This window comes from Galdieria sulphuraria (assembly GCF_000341285.1).
Source record: "Galdieria sulphuraria unplaced genomic scaffold scaf_42, whole genome shotgun sequence".
NCBI classification, from domain to species: Eukaryota; Rhodophyta; class Bangiophyceae; order Galdieriales; family Galdieriaceae; genus Galdieria; species Galdieria sulphuraria.
In genome coordinates, this window is record NW_005178433.1 from 101,899 (window position 1) to 114,840 (window position 12,942).

General features: G+C 39.6%; 6 protein-coding genes across 8 annotated transcripts; 4 read left to right on the forward strand and 2 right to left on the reverse strand.

Moving 5' to 3' along the window:
• The first annotated feature begins 172 nt into the window (after window positions 1–172).
• On the forward strand, window positions 173–2,623 carry Gasu_45920 (zinc finger (CCCH-type) family protein). Its single transcript, XM_005704393.1, has one exon. The coding sequence runs from the start codon at window positions 374–376 to the stop codon at window positions 2,600–2,602; it is 2,229 nt and encodes a 742-aa protein (XP_005704450.1). The 5' UTR covers window positions 173–373; the 3' UTR covers window positions 2,603–2,623.
• Window positions 2,624–2,627: 4 nt separating this feature from the next.
• On the reverse strand, window positions 2,628–5,502 carry Gasu_45930 (elongator complex protein 2). 2 transcript variants are annotated; one of them, XM_005704395.1, is made up of 6 exons: window positions 5,442–5,502; window positions 5,353–5,392; window positions 5,156–5,301; window positions 4,991–5,103; window positions 4,614–4,935; window positions 2,628–4,565 (listed from the first exon to the last, which is right to left on the reverse strand). In XM_005704395.1, exons 1-6 carry the CDS (start codon window positions 5,476–5,478, stop codon window positions 2,848–2,850), a joined length of 2,376 nt encoding a protein of 791 aa, XP_005704452.1. In that variant the 5' UTR covers window positions 5,479–5,502; the 3' UTR covers window positions 2,628–2,847. The 2 variants fall into 2 exon arrangements, with proteins under 2 accessions (XP_005704452.1, XP_005704451.1); XM_005704394.1 differs by having other exon boundaries at window positions 2,628–4,935.
• Window positions 5,503–6,127: 625 nt separating this feature from the next.
• Window positions 6,128–9,052, reverse strand: Gasu_45940 (transcription factor). Its single transcript, XM_005704396.1, has 4 exons — window positions 8,184–9,052; window positions 7,935–8,139; window positions 7,740–7,888; window positions 6,128–7,676 (listed from the first exon to the last, which is right to left on the reverse strand). Exons 1-4 carry the CDS (start codon window positions 9,038–9,040, stop codon window positions 6,806–6,808), a joined length of 2,082 nt encoding a protein of 693 aa, XP_005704453.1. The 5' UTR covers window positions 9,041–9,052; the 3' UTR covers window positions 6,128–6,805.
• Window positions 9,053–9,142: 90 nt separating this feature from the next.
• Gasu_45950 (osmotic stress-responsive proline dehydrogenase, putative) lies at window positions 9,143–10,673 on the forward strand. Its single transcript, XM_005704397.1, has one exon. The coding sequence runs from the start codon at window positions 9,165–9,167 to the stop codon at window positions 10,602–10,604; it is 1,440 nt and encodes a 479-aa protein (XP_005704454.1). The 5' UTR covers window positions 9,143–9,164; the 3' UTR covers window positions 10,605–10,673.
• Window positions 10,674–10,802: 129 nt separating this feature from the next.
• Window positions 10,803–11,554, forward strand: Gasu_45960 (uncharacterized protein). Its single transcript, XM_005704398.1, has 2 exons — window positions 10,803–11,092; window positions 11,141–11,554. The coding sequence occupies exons 1-2, from the start codon at window positions 10,826–10,828 to the stop codon at window positions 11,480–11,482; spliced, it is 609 nt and encodes a 202-aa protein (XP_005704455.1). The 5' UTR covers window positions 10,803–10,825; the 3' UTR covers window positions 11,483–11,554.
• Window positions 11,555–11,562: 8 nt separating this feature from the next.
• Gasu_45970 (large subunit ribosomal protein L13) lies at window positions 11,563–12,723 on the forward strand. Of its 2 annotated transcripts, XM_005704399.1 has the most exons (2): window positions 11,563–12,106; window positions 12,156–12,723. In XM_005704399.1, exons 1-2 carry the CDS (start codon window positions 11,575–11,577, stop codon window positions 12,353–12,355), a joined length of 732 nt encoding a protein of 243 aa, XP_005704456.1. In that variant the 5' UTR covers window positions 11,563–11,574; the 3' UTR covers window positions 12,356–12,723. The 2 variants fall into 2 exon arrangements, with proteins under 2 accessions (XP_005704456.1, XP_005704457.1); XM_005704400.1 differs by having other exon boundaries at window positions 11,563–12,173.
• The last annotated feature ends 219 nt before the right edge of the window (window positions 12,724–12,942 follow it).

The following is a 12,942-nucleotide window of genomic DNA, read 5'->3' on the forward strand; positions in this document are numbered from 1 at the left end:
TCTTCCTGCAATTTTAATCATCCCTTTGGACTGATATCTTCTGCAATAAACTTCCTGAATGATGAGAGGCAAAAGCCCTCTTCTTTCTCCTTAACTGTCAAAAATCCCACAAAACGCACCCTCTGGTAGATCCCAGTCAGTATTTATTCCACGTTCGACGATCATCGAACAGTCTTTAGTTGGGATCTATTTGTAATTGAGGTGTCGGGTATTTCAAGTTGACAGAGACTCTTCTACAGTACAACGAAGGGTTAGACACCGGAAGGTGCAAAGGTTCTTGGAATAGTTTTCTTGTTGAAAGAGACAGCTTTTGCTGGGGTGAGTTTAAAGTATAACTTTGAAGGCCAGCTCAGCTTTGTCGCAGTCGTTGTAAATGAACGTAACCGCAGTTCTACCAGAAGTTGTACAACAAAGAGGAAAAGAAGAACTACTTGAGCACTGTACACCAACGAATGACGACCAAAAGTCTGCCAAGGAGAGTGGGAAGAATTTCCCTCAGGTCTTTCACAGATGTGGGGATCTGGGAGTGGGAAGAGTGTCAGGACAGTCACAGTTGGAATCTAGAAAGTCTTTCGAATCGGGTAAACCGCCTGTTGTTCGGATGGATACTACCAAGAAATCAACAGGAGGACAAGAACGAGTTGCCTCCTTCACAGATGCTGTAGGAGAACAGTTGAAAGCAGATTTCTCGCCGTTATCTCGGAAGTTAGGCTTATCTTTCGGGGATAAAAGCTCCTGTGTTTCAGAAAATAAACTCATGAGTCCCTTTCGTTCCACGTTGTTGGAGACGTCTACGTTGACTGAGGATTTGAGGAATCTGGGGCTTAGCTCAAGTGAAGAGGAAGAAGAAGAAAATGAACTAAAAGAAGCTTTTAATGGGAGGAGAAGGTCCCTTGACGACAAAAAATTGTGTGAGGATGATAGAGAAAGAACAGTAGAAAGGACAGAGCCTGAGACCTGGAATTCTCCTTACACTGCAGAGAAGCTCACGAAGAGGAATATTGTCCAGTCGTCATCTTATCCTCTGTTTACTTTCAGACCGTATCATTTCGATACTAAGGATCTTTCAACAAAGGAACTAGAAGATACTATTCGCCATTCACTTTCAGAAGCAAATAGGCAAACTGTGTCGCCGCCCTCCTCCACGGAAACATCCTCGTTTGTAAACCAGGCAAGGTCGAATCATACAATTGAAACATCTGATTTGTCTGATGCTATTTCCCCGTATGCTCTACAAAGGAATGCTTCTTCAACTTTTCCATATTATTCAAATAATAATGTCCCACCTGCGCCTTGGATGACACGTTGGAAAACTAGAATGTGTAAGTTTTATCCAATGGGCATGTGTAAGAATGGTTCCAAATGCTCTTTTGCACATTCCGCGGAAGAGTTGCGTGAACCTGAGTCATTTGGTCAGTCGCACTCAGCAAATGAAGTTGTCCAAGCTTCTGGTAGTTTTTCCTTTTATGATTTGGAGAGCTCGTATTTAAGAGCACAGAAACTCGACTTGTACGGTTCCGAAGGTCATGGTGTTCCTTCTGCTTCATTTAATAACAGAAGTTTTGTTCCTTCAAGACCTGATAGTGTCGTTGGGCATAACTTTCAATCAGTCGACAATAGTATGGATGAGAATTTATCACCTTCCGCAAGCGTTTATGGGAATAACCAAGGGAAGTCTGTTCCACCTGCGCCTTGGATGACGCACTTTAAAACAAAGATGTGCAAATTTTTTTCTGCTGGCGAGTGCAAAAATGGCGACAAATGTTCCTTTGCACATTCAGTAGAAGAGTTGAGAGATCCACCACCTCCGGAAGTAAACGAAGAAAGGAGGAGAAGATATCTGAGGAGACAGTTGCAACAAGTTGGTCTGATGAATGAGCGAAATAGCAAAGTTTTATCATTTGCTGGGGAACAAGAGAACTTGTCCAGTCAGGGTATTCCAGACCCCTTTGCAAATATCAACTATTTTAGAATGCGAGAGCAATTATCAGGCAATAGTTATGATCCGTACTATCGAGACGTTCCAAAGTTACTAAGTGAACAGGGCCAAGCTAGTGGAGCATTTCGTTCTCCTAAGAAGAACCTTATGTATTCTTTATCATCTCCGCAACTTGGAGGTTCAGCGGATGTTTCAAGTAATATTCATCGATCATCTTCCTATTCTTTTCTGGAATTGAACAGTGACGTATTTGATAACGATTTGACAAATTGCTCGGGTCAATCTGCTTTCCCGTATTATGGAGACAGCAATGTTACCCACTCTAAAGGTGCGAATCCCGAGTTTTCGTACGTAGGATCGTATAAGGATAGTTTGAGGAGAAGTGTGGATTCTAGCAGCAGGTCTTCTTGTAATGTTCGGAAAGGACCAAGTACTCTTTTAAAGTCTTTTAATTTTTCCAAAATGGCTGATCCTCTGTATCCTGTGGGTTCAGGAAGTCGAAAAGATTTCAGTGAAGCAGAAATGGAGGCGACTTCGGATCAAAGGTCACCTGATTTGATTAAAACACCACGTGCCGTTCAACAGGAAGAGATATGGGATGAAATAGACCGTGACATTCTTCATGTAGTATTTGATGAAGCTATGGAGTCAAAAAACAATTGAAGTGATCAAGTGTTTTCTTATGCTAAATGCAAGGTTTTATTTAGTTTGAAAAGAATTGTTTTGTATATTCTTTTTTCTGCTGGTTTGTATGGAGATAGTTTGTGTTTTGTAGTAGGGTCATTTCTTCTTTCTATTCGAGACCTTATACTTAATGGAATTGGGTCGTTCTAGGCGTTGGAAAGAGAGAGATTGTTGAATAAGGTTTGTAACCATATAAATGTATTGAGCAATGGTTTGACTTCACCTTACTTACACTTATCAATCTCTATATCATATATACGTATGGTTGCGTCGATGCCTCCTGCTGCAAGTAAGAATGCAACGTTCCCTTGTTTGGATATAAAACTATGAGGATGAAAACATACACTAACCACACAACCACCTTGTATGTCAATAGTTGCTTTGAAATCTACTCTATCTATAGAATGTTCGTCACGCATCCTTAATTGAAGCAAACAAACTCGACCATTTTCTAATCCTACTGCCACCAAATAGCTGCTATTGAAGCCACAAGGTGCAAATGATATACAACGAACACCCGTATCAAACATATAACATATGTTCGTATATTCTCCGATACAATGATTCTCATCAATTGCCCAATGAAACTTTATATATTTGTCTCTGGATGCTGTACAAAATAATCGTTCATCATGTGACCAACTTGCATCATAAATAATGCGTTGGTGAATATTCTTTCGATGTACAACTCTTGTCCAAATGCCATTCGAATCCTCTCTATGGATAGCGAACGAACGGTCTCTCGATACGCTCAATAATAAACCATGCATAGAAAAGACCAAACGAGTTACCGTCAGATCATGACAATACAATATTTGTTTCTTCTCTCTCTTATCCATATCCCAAATAATAATACAGGCATCCTTGCACGCTTGCGCTTGGCATGCAGAAGCAGCCATTTTTTTGGGTGGAAAGCAATTACAAGTAACAATTGGATTTCCATGACCATATAGTTTGGCAACTTCAGGCCACAAGGTTCCTTGAGAAAGTGTGTTCTCTGTTAAGAAATGAAAAGTGGAACTTTCTAACTGTGCCCTATTCTCGGATTCATCTTGAGAAAAGATAGCCTTGTTGGTGAGTCCTAAGGCTGCCATATCGACAACTACAGCAGCATTTTCTTCAGCTTCTAGAGAGTAGTTGTCAAAATGGCTATTCTCAGAAGAAAATAATTGACGACATTGAGCAACAAAAGGCCGCGGAGCTCTAAATATTCGAATGACTTTCTCTTCTGCTCCACTTATCAACTCAAGACCATCTTCACGAACAAATCCAACAGTAAATATATCATGACCATGAACCTGAGGTCTCGCAATTTCTATAAAAGTTTCTTTCTCTCCTTTAACTGGAGCAAAAATTCTAGTGGTTTGGTCCAATGATACTGATGCCAGAAAGAGACCATCAACTGGTTTCCAACACAACTCTGAGACACCTTTTCCATGCCCACTTACTGTACCAACACTCTTCCATTCACCATCTTGAGTCAATTTCCAACAATACATTTGCCCTAGAAATCCATGTGCCCAAATGGAATCTCCTTGAGGAGAAAAATAGGCACCAAAGAAACCTGCCGTAGTGGAAGGAGCACCACCAAAGCTGGTCAATCTCTCAAATGGCATCCAAACTCCTTCTGTTCCCATATAAGACCAAATGAGTACACTCTGGTCACAAGAAGAAGACAAAAGGGCTCTTTCAGTACTCCTTGGATCTTTACAATTTGTCGACCAACGAACAGAACAAACTCTGTCTTCGTGCTCTGCTAATAGTGCTTCTGAAGTAAAGGTAAATATATTACAACCTATATGAATGCGATATTTCTTAAAGAAACTATCGGCTAATAAAGAAGATTCTCCATTATCTGATATTCCATTCGTACTCGCTTGAGAATAAACTTTCCATATGCGAACAGTGGAATCTTGAGAACCACTTGCAAGAAATGTTGTATCTTTGACAACTGTACAGTAAATAACATAAATAAAAATAAAGGTCTTACCTCCTAATTTACAACTAGATTGACAAAAACTAACATCTCTTATCCAATCGTGATGTCCATGGAGACGTATGCGCTCTGAAAGATCGATAACTGAATTATCATCGTTGCACAGCTCTGCAGAAAAAATAACGACAGCAGAATCAGTTCCTCCAACAGCAATTAATAAAACACTTTTCTGTTCCGATAAATGAAAAATAGTAGCTGATATGGATTCGGGTAGAAAAGATAGCGTCGTCGTTGCCATTTGGGTCCAAGAAGATGATATTGTTTCAACTTGAAAAATAGCTAAGGAGGCTTCCGATGAAGCAGATACAATAAAATTCTATGAGAGTTTCAACCCTCTCTCATATCTGATATATGACACAAACTATACCTACTTTGTGAAAGCAGCTAAACGTTGCGATGGAGACCACTGCGTCTTTATGTACCTTTTCTTGATGAACCAAGGACCATAAGGGATTTTTTTTCCATAAGCATATTATTCCCAGTGCTAGTCAAATCTAAGTCGGCGTTCAGAGCGACCAATCCCAGTTGAAGCTTACCATCACCAGTAACCAATGTATCTTGATTCACCCAGCGAGTGGTTCTCACAATAGAAGAGTGTCCTTGCAAAGTACACAAAGCTCTCTCTCCTTCATAGTCCAAAATAATTACGGTATTCTGACAACCATAGGACAATCCAGAGTTACTTGGAACACGTTCATCACCTTTGTCCTTGACCTTGTATTGTTCAACCTACCTCCAATCCGCTATCGAAGAAACTCTATTACAACCACCGGCTACTCAAGTCAGCTCATAATATTATTCTACAAAAGTCTGTTCACTTACCAATAAAGCACAGCTTTGTTTCTATACGTTCGTTCATCAAGCCACCACCGAGAATATTCAACTGAAAATGAATGAAAATGTGAAGGTACCAGAAATCTCTTTATGTTTCGTCAAAGAAGGGAATAAGACTTCTTTAATATGTCATACGACAAATGTAACGAAACTATGCATTTCATTATTCCTCTCGAAAACTTTTTCAATGCCTTTTATGAAGTACTTCATAAAATTCTAGAAGAACATAGAGAGTACTGTTTTCAAGAGTTTAATAATACATACTACTCTATCAACTATGGAATGTCGATTTTTTTGACTTTATATTCATTGAAGTCCTTAAATAGCAAGCAACAATTGTTATCGAAGAAAGCTTCCTGTACTATATAAGATAAAGTTGACTACATTATATTCCCCAAATCCCACATATTCTATTGTGCAATTCATTTTTGAAATCCTATTGAAACTGTTGTGTATGATTCAATAAGATATGTTACTTGCATATCAAACAACATTCTTTCATATAGTATCTATCACGTTGCCACCTCTCCTCATGTTGTCGCTGTTGTCAACTCGTAGAAATATTCATGTGTTGCCAGTAGTAGATGAGTTGACTATCATATTGACTAAGAACTCAGTAGACTTTGTAAAATAGTCATTAGAGTGTTATATCTTCTTTCATAATCCTCTCTTTGAGACTGCAAGATCTTAAGAGTAGATAATGAAGTATTTTATTGCACTAGGAAAAGGTCTTTGCAATGACAACAACTTTGTTTGCTTCAACCAAAAAGTTGGCGGTTCGGATGGTGTGAACAAGTTTGAATTAACTGCCAGAAATTTCTGCCTGGTTGATTTTGATCAGTCTAATGATGGAAATGAACATTTCAGTCTCTAGAATTTCTCCTATTTCTTCCACTGCAAGTTGTGTAATCCATAAAAAAATTCAGATCTGTCACCTCAAATCTCCCAAAAATGCAGTTCATAGACTCATTCAGAGTTCCCTTGACATTACGAAGAGGAATAGCCAAACTTGCTACAAAAGGTTAGTAGAGCATATTTAAAAAATCCGTGTATGCAAAACTACTGGATGGCGTTCCACAGTATACTAAAGTTAAACTTTGCATTCTTCTCTCACAAGTTTGAATAATTCATTTGAATCCAAACAAGTATGTTATCATAAGATGACAACGGCCCCAAATAAAAAAACTTGAGAATGATGCAAAAACTCAAAAACTCCTTCACCAGAGAATATTACATTCGTTGATAAGTTTCCACAACCTCATTCGTTGTTTCGTTAGTGGCAGAGATGCTTTGAAAAAGTGAAAGACTAACAAAACTATTCGATTCTCCTGTTATCCTCTGAAATATCGACTTCAATATCTTTCCAAGCAAACTTTCGACTTGTTTGACGGTTCGCTTAGACTTGAGTCCTTTTCATCACAAATATCTATTTTATCTTGTGTATCTTCCACGAGCGTATTTTTCATGCTTGTTTCGTCCTTCGATAAATCATTTGTAGAGGAACGTCCATCTACCGATAAAGAGACCCGATCTGCTTCCAAATCCAATCTAGATGCTGCCATCAATTCTTCATAATAGGTTCGAATCTGAAGAGAAGTTTTGGTTGGAATCAGTTCAGCTATTCTATCCCAATTATAACCATATATTCGAAAATATCTCTCAAATGCATTCTTTTCTTCCTCACTCCATTCCAGTACTTTCCGTCTCCTCCTCTTCCGTTCAACCTTCGGTTCCTGTACTTCTCCCGTAGTATTTTGACTGGACAAATCCACATTCAAAATATTCCTATTATGTTTCCAGTACGCTCTACATTGCATCGCTGTTTTGGTTCCTATTTCCTTTGCAACTAGCTTGAAGTTTGTACCATGTCTCTTCAGTCCTTGTACAAGCTTTTCAACTTCTTCAAAGGTCCACGAGGATACAGGTGAAGCAGAACGACTGCTTTCTCGACCAGAATCTAAATGAACCGATTTGTAAGTTGGTGACTCATTAAAATCAACCAAGTTGATTTCCGACGAGCTACCCGTTCTAGGAGGGATACTCCAAGATACCTCTGATACTAGCTTGTTGTTCTGAGTAAAGGAATTCTTCCGGCTAATTCGACGCTTCGACATTGTATCACAACCACGGAAATATTTCTTCAGTTGGAGTCTGATTTTGTTTTGAAAATAGAACCGTACAACATCCTCTGTCGTTTTGTATTTGAGAAAACTTGCAATTTTTCTTTGAAAAGCAAAATACGACGTTAAAATCAAATCATCAAACCATTACATTCGTATATCATACCTAAAGTTTTTTCCATATTGTGCATAGCGTTTAACAAAAATGCTAAGTTCATTGTTCGTCCAGGGATTGATTGCACAGCTGGCATGATGATATAATAAAGGATCATCCAGCAGAACCGAGCCTCCTTCAAAGGGTGTCTCAGAAGTATCCTATGAAGGAATGTAAATGAGTTTCATAACTTTCCAACATACTTACCTGACAAGGAATGCGAGCCAGACATTTACCCCACCTAGAACGACCACCAGCTGTCCCTCCATCAGCTTCAATAGCATTCAAAAATATACCAACGTCTTCAAGAGAAACATTCCGTGTGTCGTTGGAAGAGCTGCGATAAGTGGTTCGACCACTTCCTGTTCTAGCTAGCAATACATCCGAGCCTTGTGTAGCGATCAAAATATAACTGAAACAATAAATATACAGCAAATTCAAAAATGGCATACATACCAATCTCTTTGAAGAAGAGCTTCAGTCTCCTCCTTTGATGACTGTTCTTCTATGGCTCGCAGTTGCTTAATCCACTTCTCACGTAACTCCATAAACTGCTCCAATAGTTTTTTCCTCGATTCAATTCTTTCCTCATACTTATGTCGAACAAAAGCTGATAACTTGGCATTGACAAGGGGAAAGCACTCCGCTACTTTTGCAACATCCAAAATTTCCTCTGGAGCACTATACAATGAAACTGCAGGATATGAAGCAAATACACCTCTTTCACAAAGACCTTCATCTTCATCAATAATTTGACAAAAGAATGGCTGTAAAGCTGCGTGCGAAGAAGCAGCTCGCAAACGATTCTCTGAAAGAATCCTTCTTGTGACGGAGTCCAATAAAGTTTCTTGAGAGTCAACCCTTTTAAAGCAGTTGCCACTTGGAGGACTTTTTGGCTTCTTGCTTTCAAGACGCAACCAACGTCGTTTGTTTTCTAAAGACTTTTGCTTTGCTTCCAATATTTCCTTCTTTTGCTTCAAGGCTTCATCTACTCTTTCAAGTTCTTCCAGACATCTTTGACGATCATTTTCAGCACGCTGCCTAGAGTTTCCTTCCTGCACGAGTGAAGCCTTGTTGAAATACTTGTTTTCTGGGACAACGGATGGGGAATGGAAGCCTAGAAGGTTTCCAGCAGGGGAACTGTCTAACTTTTTGGGAACGTCTATTGTATAGGGAGAATTATTTGAGTCCTCACCGACGTTTTGAGGCTTTCTTCTAGGGGGTGAAGGTAACGACAATTCTCCTTGAAACTCCACATTCTCGAAACCTATCGACTTAGTTCCCTCTAAAGGGGAAACTTCTCTACTTGCCATATAATAACCAATTCTAAGGAATTATCTTAATAGTGTCCACAAAAATTGTTTTTTCAAAAAAAAGGCTTGCAGGAATAACACCAGTAACTTGTAACTTGTCCCTACCACTTGTAAAATGTTTCAAATGCTGACATGGTCAAGACTCATTGCGAACAGCAAACCGTGTTTAGCAAAACTTGTAAAGCCTTGCACTTACACACATACCGAAGCAAGCCAAAATGTAACTAGAGCTTATATTGCTCCAGTGACCCCGAAGGAAGCTTTTGGTGACGTGGCTACCAAGGACTTGTTGCGTGGTTTGGTAGCCTTATCTTTAGCTAGAACCCCTGGTGTTGCAACATATGGTGGAAAGTTTCTAGATGCTATTCATCGTTCTGGTCCTCGCTTTTTCAAAGATATAGTGGACAGTGTTGTAAGGCGCACTGTTTTTGCTCACTTCTGTGCGGGTGAGTCACTTGACGAGTGTACAAAGAATACGGAACATCTCCGTCGTTTGGGTGTAAAGTGCTTGTTTGACTACGCAGCTGAACGCGCTCCAGGAACAGTTCTTTCCGAGGAAGATTTGAAAATGGAAGAAGCTGCCAAGGAATATGCCGCGGAGCTTGAAATTGAAACCATTCGTCGCGCTTGTCAACTAGGAAAAGGAGATTTTGCTTGTATTAAGATAACTGCCCTGGCCGTTATAGAACATCTTGAGAAGTTAAACGATATGATTGTTCAAGATTGGAAGAAAAGTGTAGACAAAGACGCATCTATTTACGGATATTCAATCGATCCTGAGCTTTCCTTTGATTTTGAAAATCTTGAAAAGTTCAAGGCCAAATTCAGCTCGGAAGAACTAAGAATATTGAGGAATGATGTGTTCCGTATTCAAAGACTTTGTGCATTGGCTGCAGAATCTCGAGTTCCTATGCTAATCGATGCTGAACATTATTGTTTACAGGATGCTATTGAATATATCTCGATGGGAATGCAGAAACGTTATAACACGTCTCATGAGAGCTTTATTTTTACTACCATTCAATGTTATTTGAGAGATTCTGAAAGAAGAGAGAAGCTGGCCTCTTTTCTTGCCGAACGATTTGGTTTTCGTCTTGGCCTAAAGTTAGTGCGTGGCGCTTATCTACATTATGAAAGAGAACATGCTTCGCAGAGGAATCTAGAATCTCCCGTTTGGGGTTCGATTTCAGAGACACATTCTTCATACAACACTATTGCTGAGAAAGAGATTGCTAAAGTTTCACAAGAGAAAACATCGCTTATTTTAGCAACACATAATATAGAGTCTATACGTAATGCTATTAAGACTATGGAACAGCTGAATATGAGACACGACAATGAACACTTTCATTTTGGTCAACTGTACGCGATGGCAGATGCGACGACGGCATCATTGCGGAAAGCAGGTTTTCAAGTTGTGAAATATATTCCTTTTGGACCTCTTGAGGAAGTCATTCCTTATTTGTCTAGAAGACTTCAAGAAAACCAAGATATTCTTGGATCCACTTCTGTCGACATGAACTTTTTCTACAAAGAATTGGTAAGGAGATTAATCCGGAAATAAACTTCCCTCACCTTAAATGATTATGGGTGCAGTATGTTCTGAAACAGAATCTTGGATGTGAAATTTTATCAGTTTGGACTCTATTGCTCCAAAATTCGATTTCCCAAAATGAGGAAACTGAGAAACCCTCATTGGAAGAAGCATTTCGTCCGGACGAAAATCCAATGGCTATAAAATCACAATGCATAAAATAGCCCAGTGAGCTTCGTATCCCCAGTTCGATGAACGCTGTCTGGTTGTCGTCAAACTGCTGCGTTACTTCAAACTGTTTCTCTACCCATGTATTGCGTTGGGGTTTAGTGGAGTCTACAGCCCTTTTGGGAACGTTGGCAGGTACCATATTTGTAGGATGGGTAAGGAGAGTAGTGTTGAGTCGTCCGAATAGTCGTGGTTTGTTAGTGAAGCGAAGACCTTTGAACCGTCGTTGTCCACGTTGCAGTGGTTTTGGCATTTACAGATGCCCTTTGTGTCGAGGAGGTGGTTTAGTGGTAAGAATGGAAATAATATTCTTTCGTTAAAACTCTCACCAGTGACAGGATTACGAGAAGAAATACCTACACAGTGACCCTTGTCCAATGTGCTTCTGTAATAGATTCGTCACTTGCATTCTTTGTAAGGGAAGTGGTGTGCGACCAAAAGTTGCTTTGCAGTCTGACTCCAGTCAATATCGTTTGCTACCGAAATTTTCACAATTATTGCAGGTTTGGAAAGGGTACCGTGTATTGCAGCCCTCTAGTTCTTTTTTATTCTTTAAACAGGTCGAGAATTCTGGTTCGCCATTGGGTATGAACTGGACAACTTTCCCAATGGCCGTAGCTACAGCAACCTTGTTTTTAAGGTTCTTAAGACGCTTACGCAGCAAAACTTCTTTCTCATAACTACTCTTTTCGTCATTTTGTATCTTCTGTAACTTTAGCTTTTCATTTTGAAATAAATGTAAACTTTGGCTTGTCCATTGTTGGGTCGACTAATGCCCTCGTTTGCGAAGGACTTGAGGCATATATCCAAGGTTGATAAGATATGGAGACTGGTTGATGCCAAAGGTGAGATCTTGGGTCGCGTAGGAAATATTGTCGCACACCTTCTTCAAGGAAAACACAAGCCTTATTACGACCGGTCAGTTTTATGCGGTGATCCAGTTGTCGTCATCAACGCACGTTATGTGGAGCTGACTGGAAGAAAGTGGAAAACAAGAGTTTATAAGAAGCATTCAGGGTATCCTGGCGGCTTGAATGAGTTTCCAGCAAAGGAATTAATCAAGGAGAAACCAGAGGAATTGATATATGAGACTGTAAGACATATGTTACCAAAGAATAACTTAGGGACGGAGATGCTAGGAATACTAAGAGTTTACCCCGAAAAAGAACATCTTCATGAAAACCAACAACTAGTGCCAGTGCCTCCTACTGGAAAGGATAAAAGACTAACCGTTGAAGGAATCCTTGAGCAAGATGAGAAGGAAGAACTTTGGAGAAGAATTCTAGTTTCTGTCCCACCTCAAGGTTTGAATAGCATTTATTCAAAGAGATGCAAAACTAAATAAGGTCATAGAACTGTCAAGACAAATTATGGAGATCAAGCGCAAACTGAGCGAAAGCAGGATATCTCCTGAAGTAGTTTCAGAGAAGAAACTGAAGGATTTGCTCAACTCCTACGAAACAGGCCCTCATGGAGAAAATATAGCAAAATACTTGCAGTATATAGGAGATGAGGATATTCCAGTTGAGGAGACAATAAAAGATTTTTCCTAAAACTATCGCGACTTTTTGGTCTTCGCCTTTCGTTTCATTTTTCGTTTTTGAATATTTTGTTCACTCATTTGTTGTCTTATCTTTTGTCTTTCTTCTTCCGCCTTTTTCCGTTCTCCCCAGTCACGCTTACTCTTTCGCTTCCTTCTTTCCTTCTCCTTCCACCTACGTTTGAGAACTTTTTCATCGTCCACAACTTTTTCCCCCCTAGTTTTCGCAAGGATTGTATGCAACTTTGCATCTAAAGGAGAAGGTGCATCTGAAACTCCAGGCTTTTCTTCGGATGCAGCAACTGTCGCATTGGAAGCTTGTTGCTCTACAGTTGAAGGTTTCGTTCCTGTAAGAGTCTTGTTTTGCGATTTCTCCTTCATTTTCTTGTCAATCTTCTTGTTGTTCCCTTTACTTTTTGGGTTCTTCCTTTTGTTGCGTTTCACATTGCTCGAAGGCTTCACGTTATCTAAAGGAGTTGAAACATTATTCGATGGAGCATATATTTTCCGAGGAACAAGGGACACAAGTTTAGAAAACCCTATAATACCTTAAACGAGTTGCTTAAACACTGTACAACGAAAAGCTTACATTGGTCTATT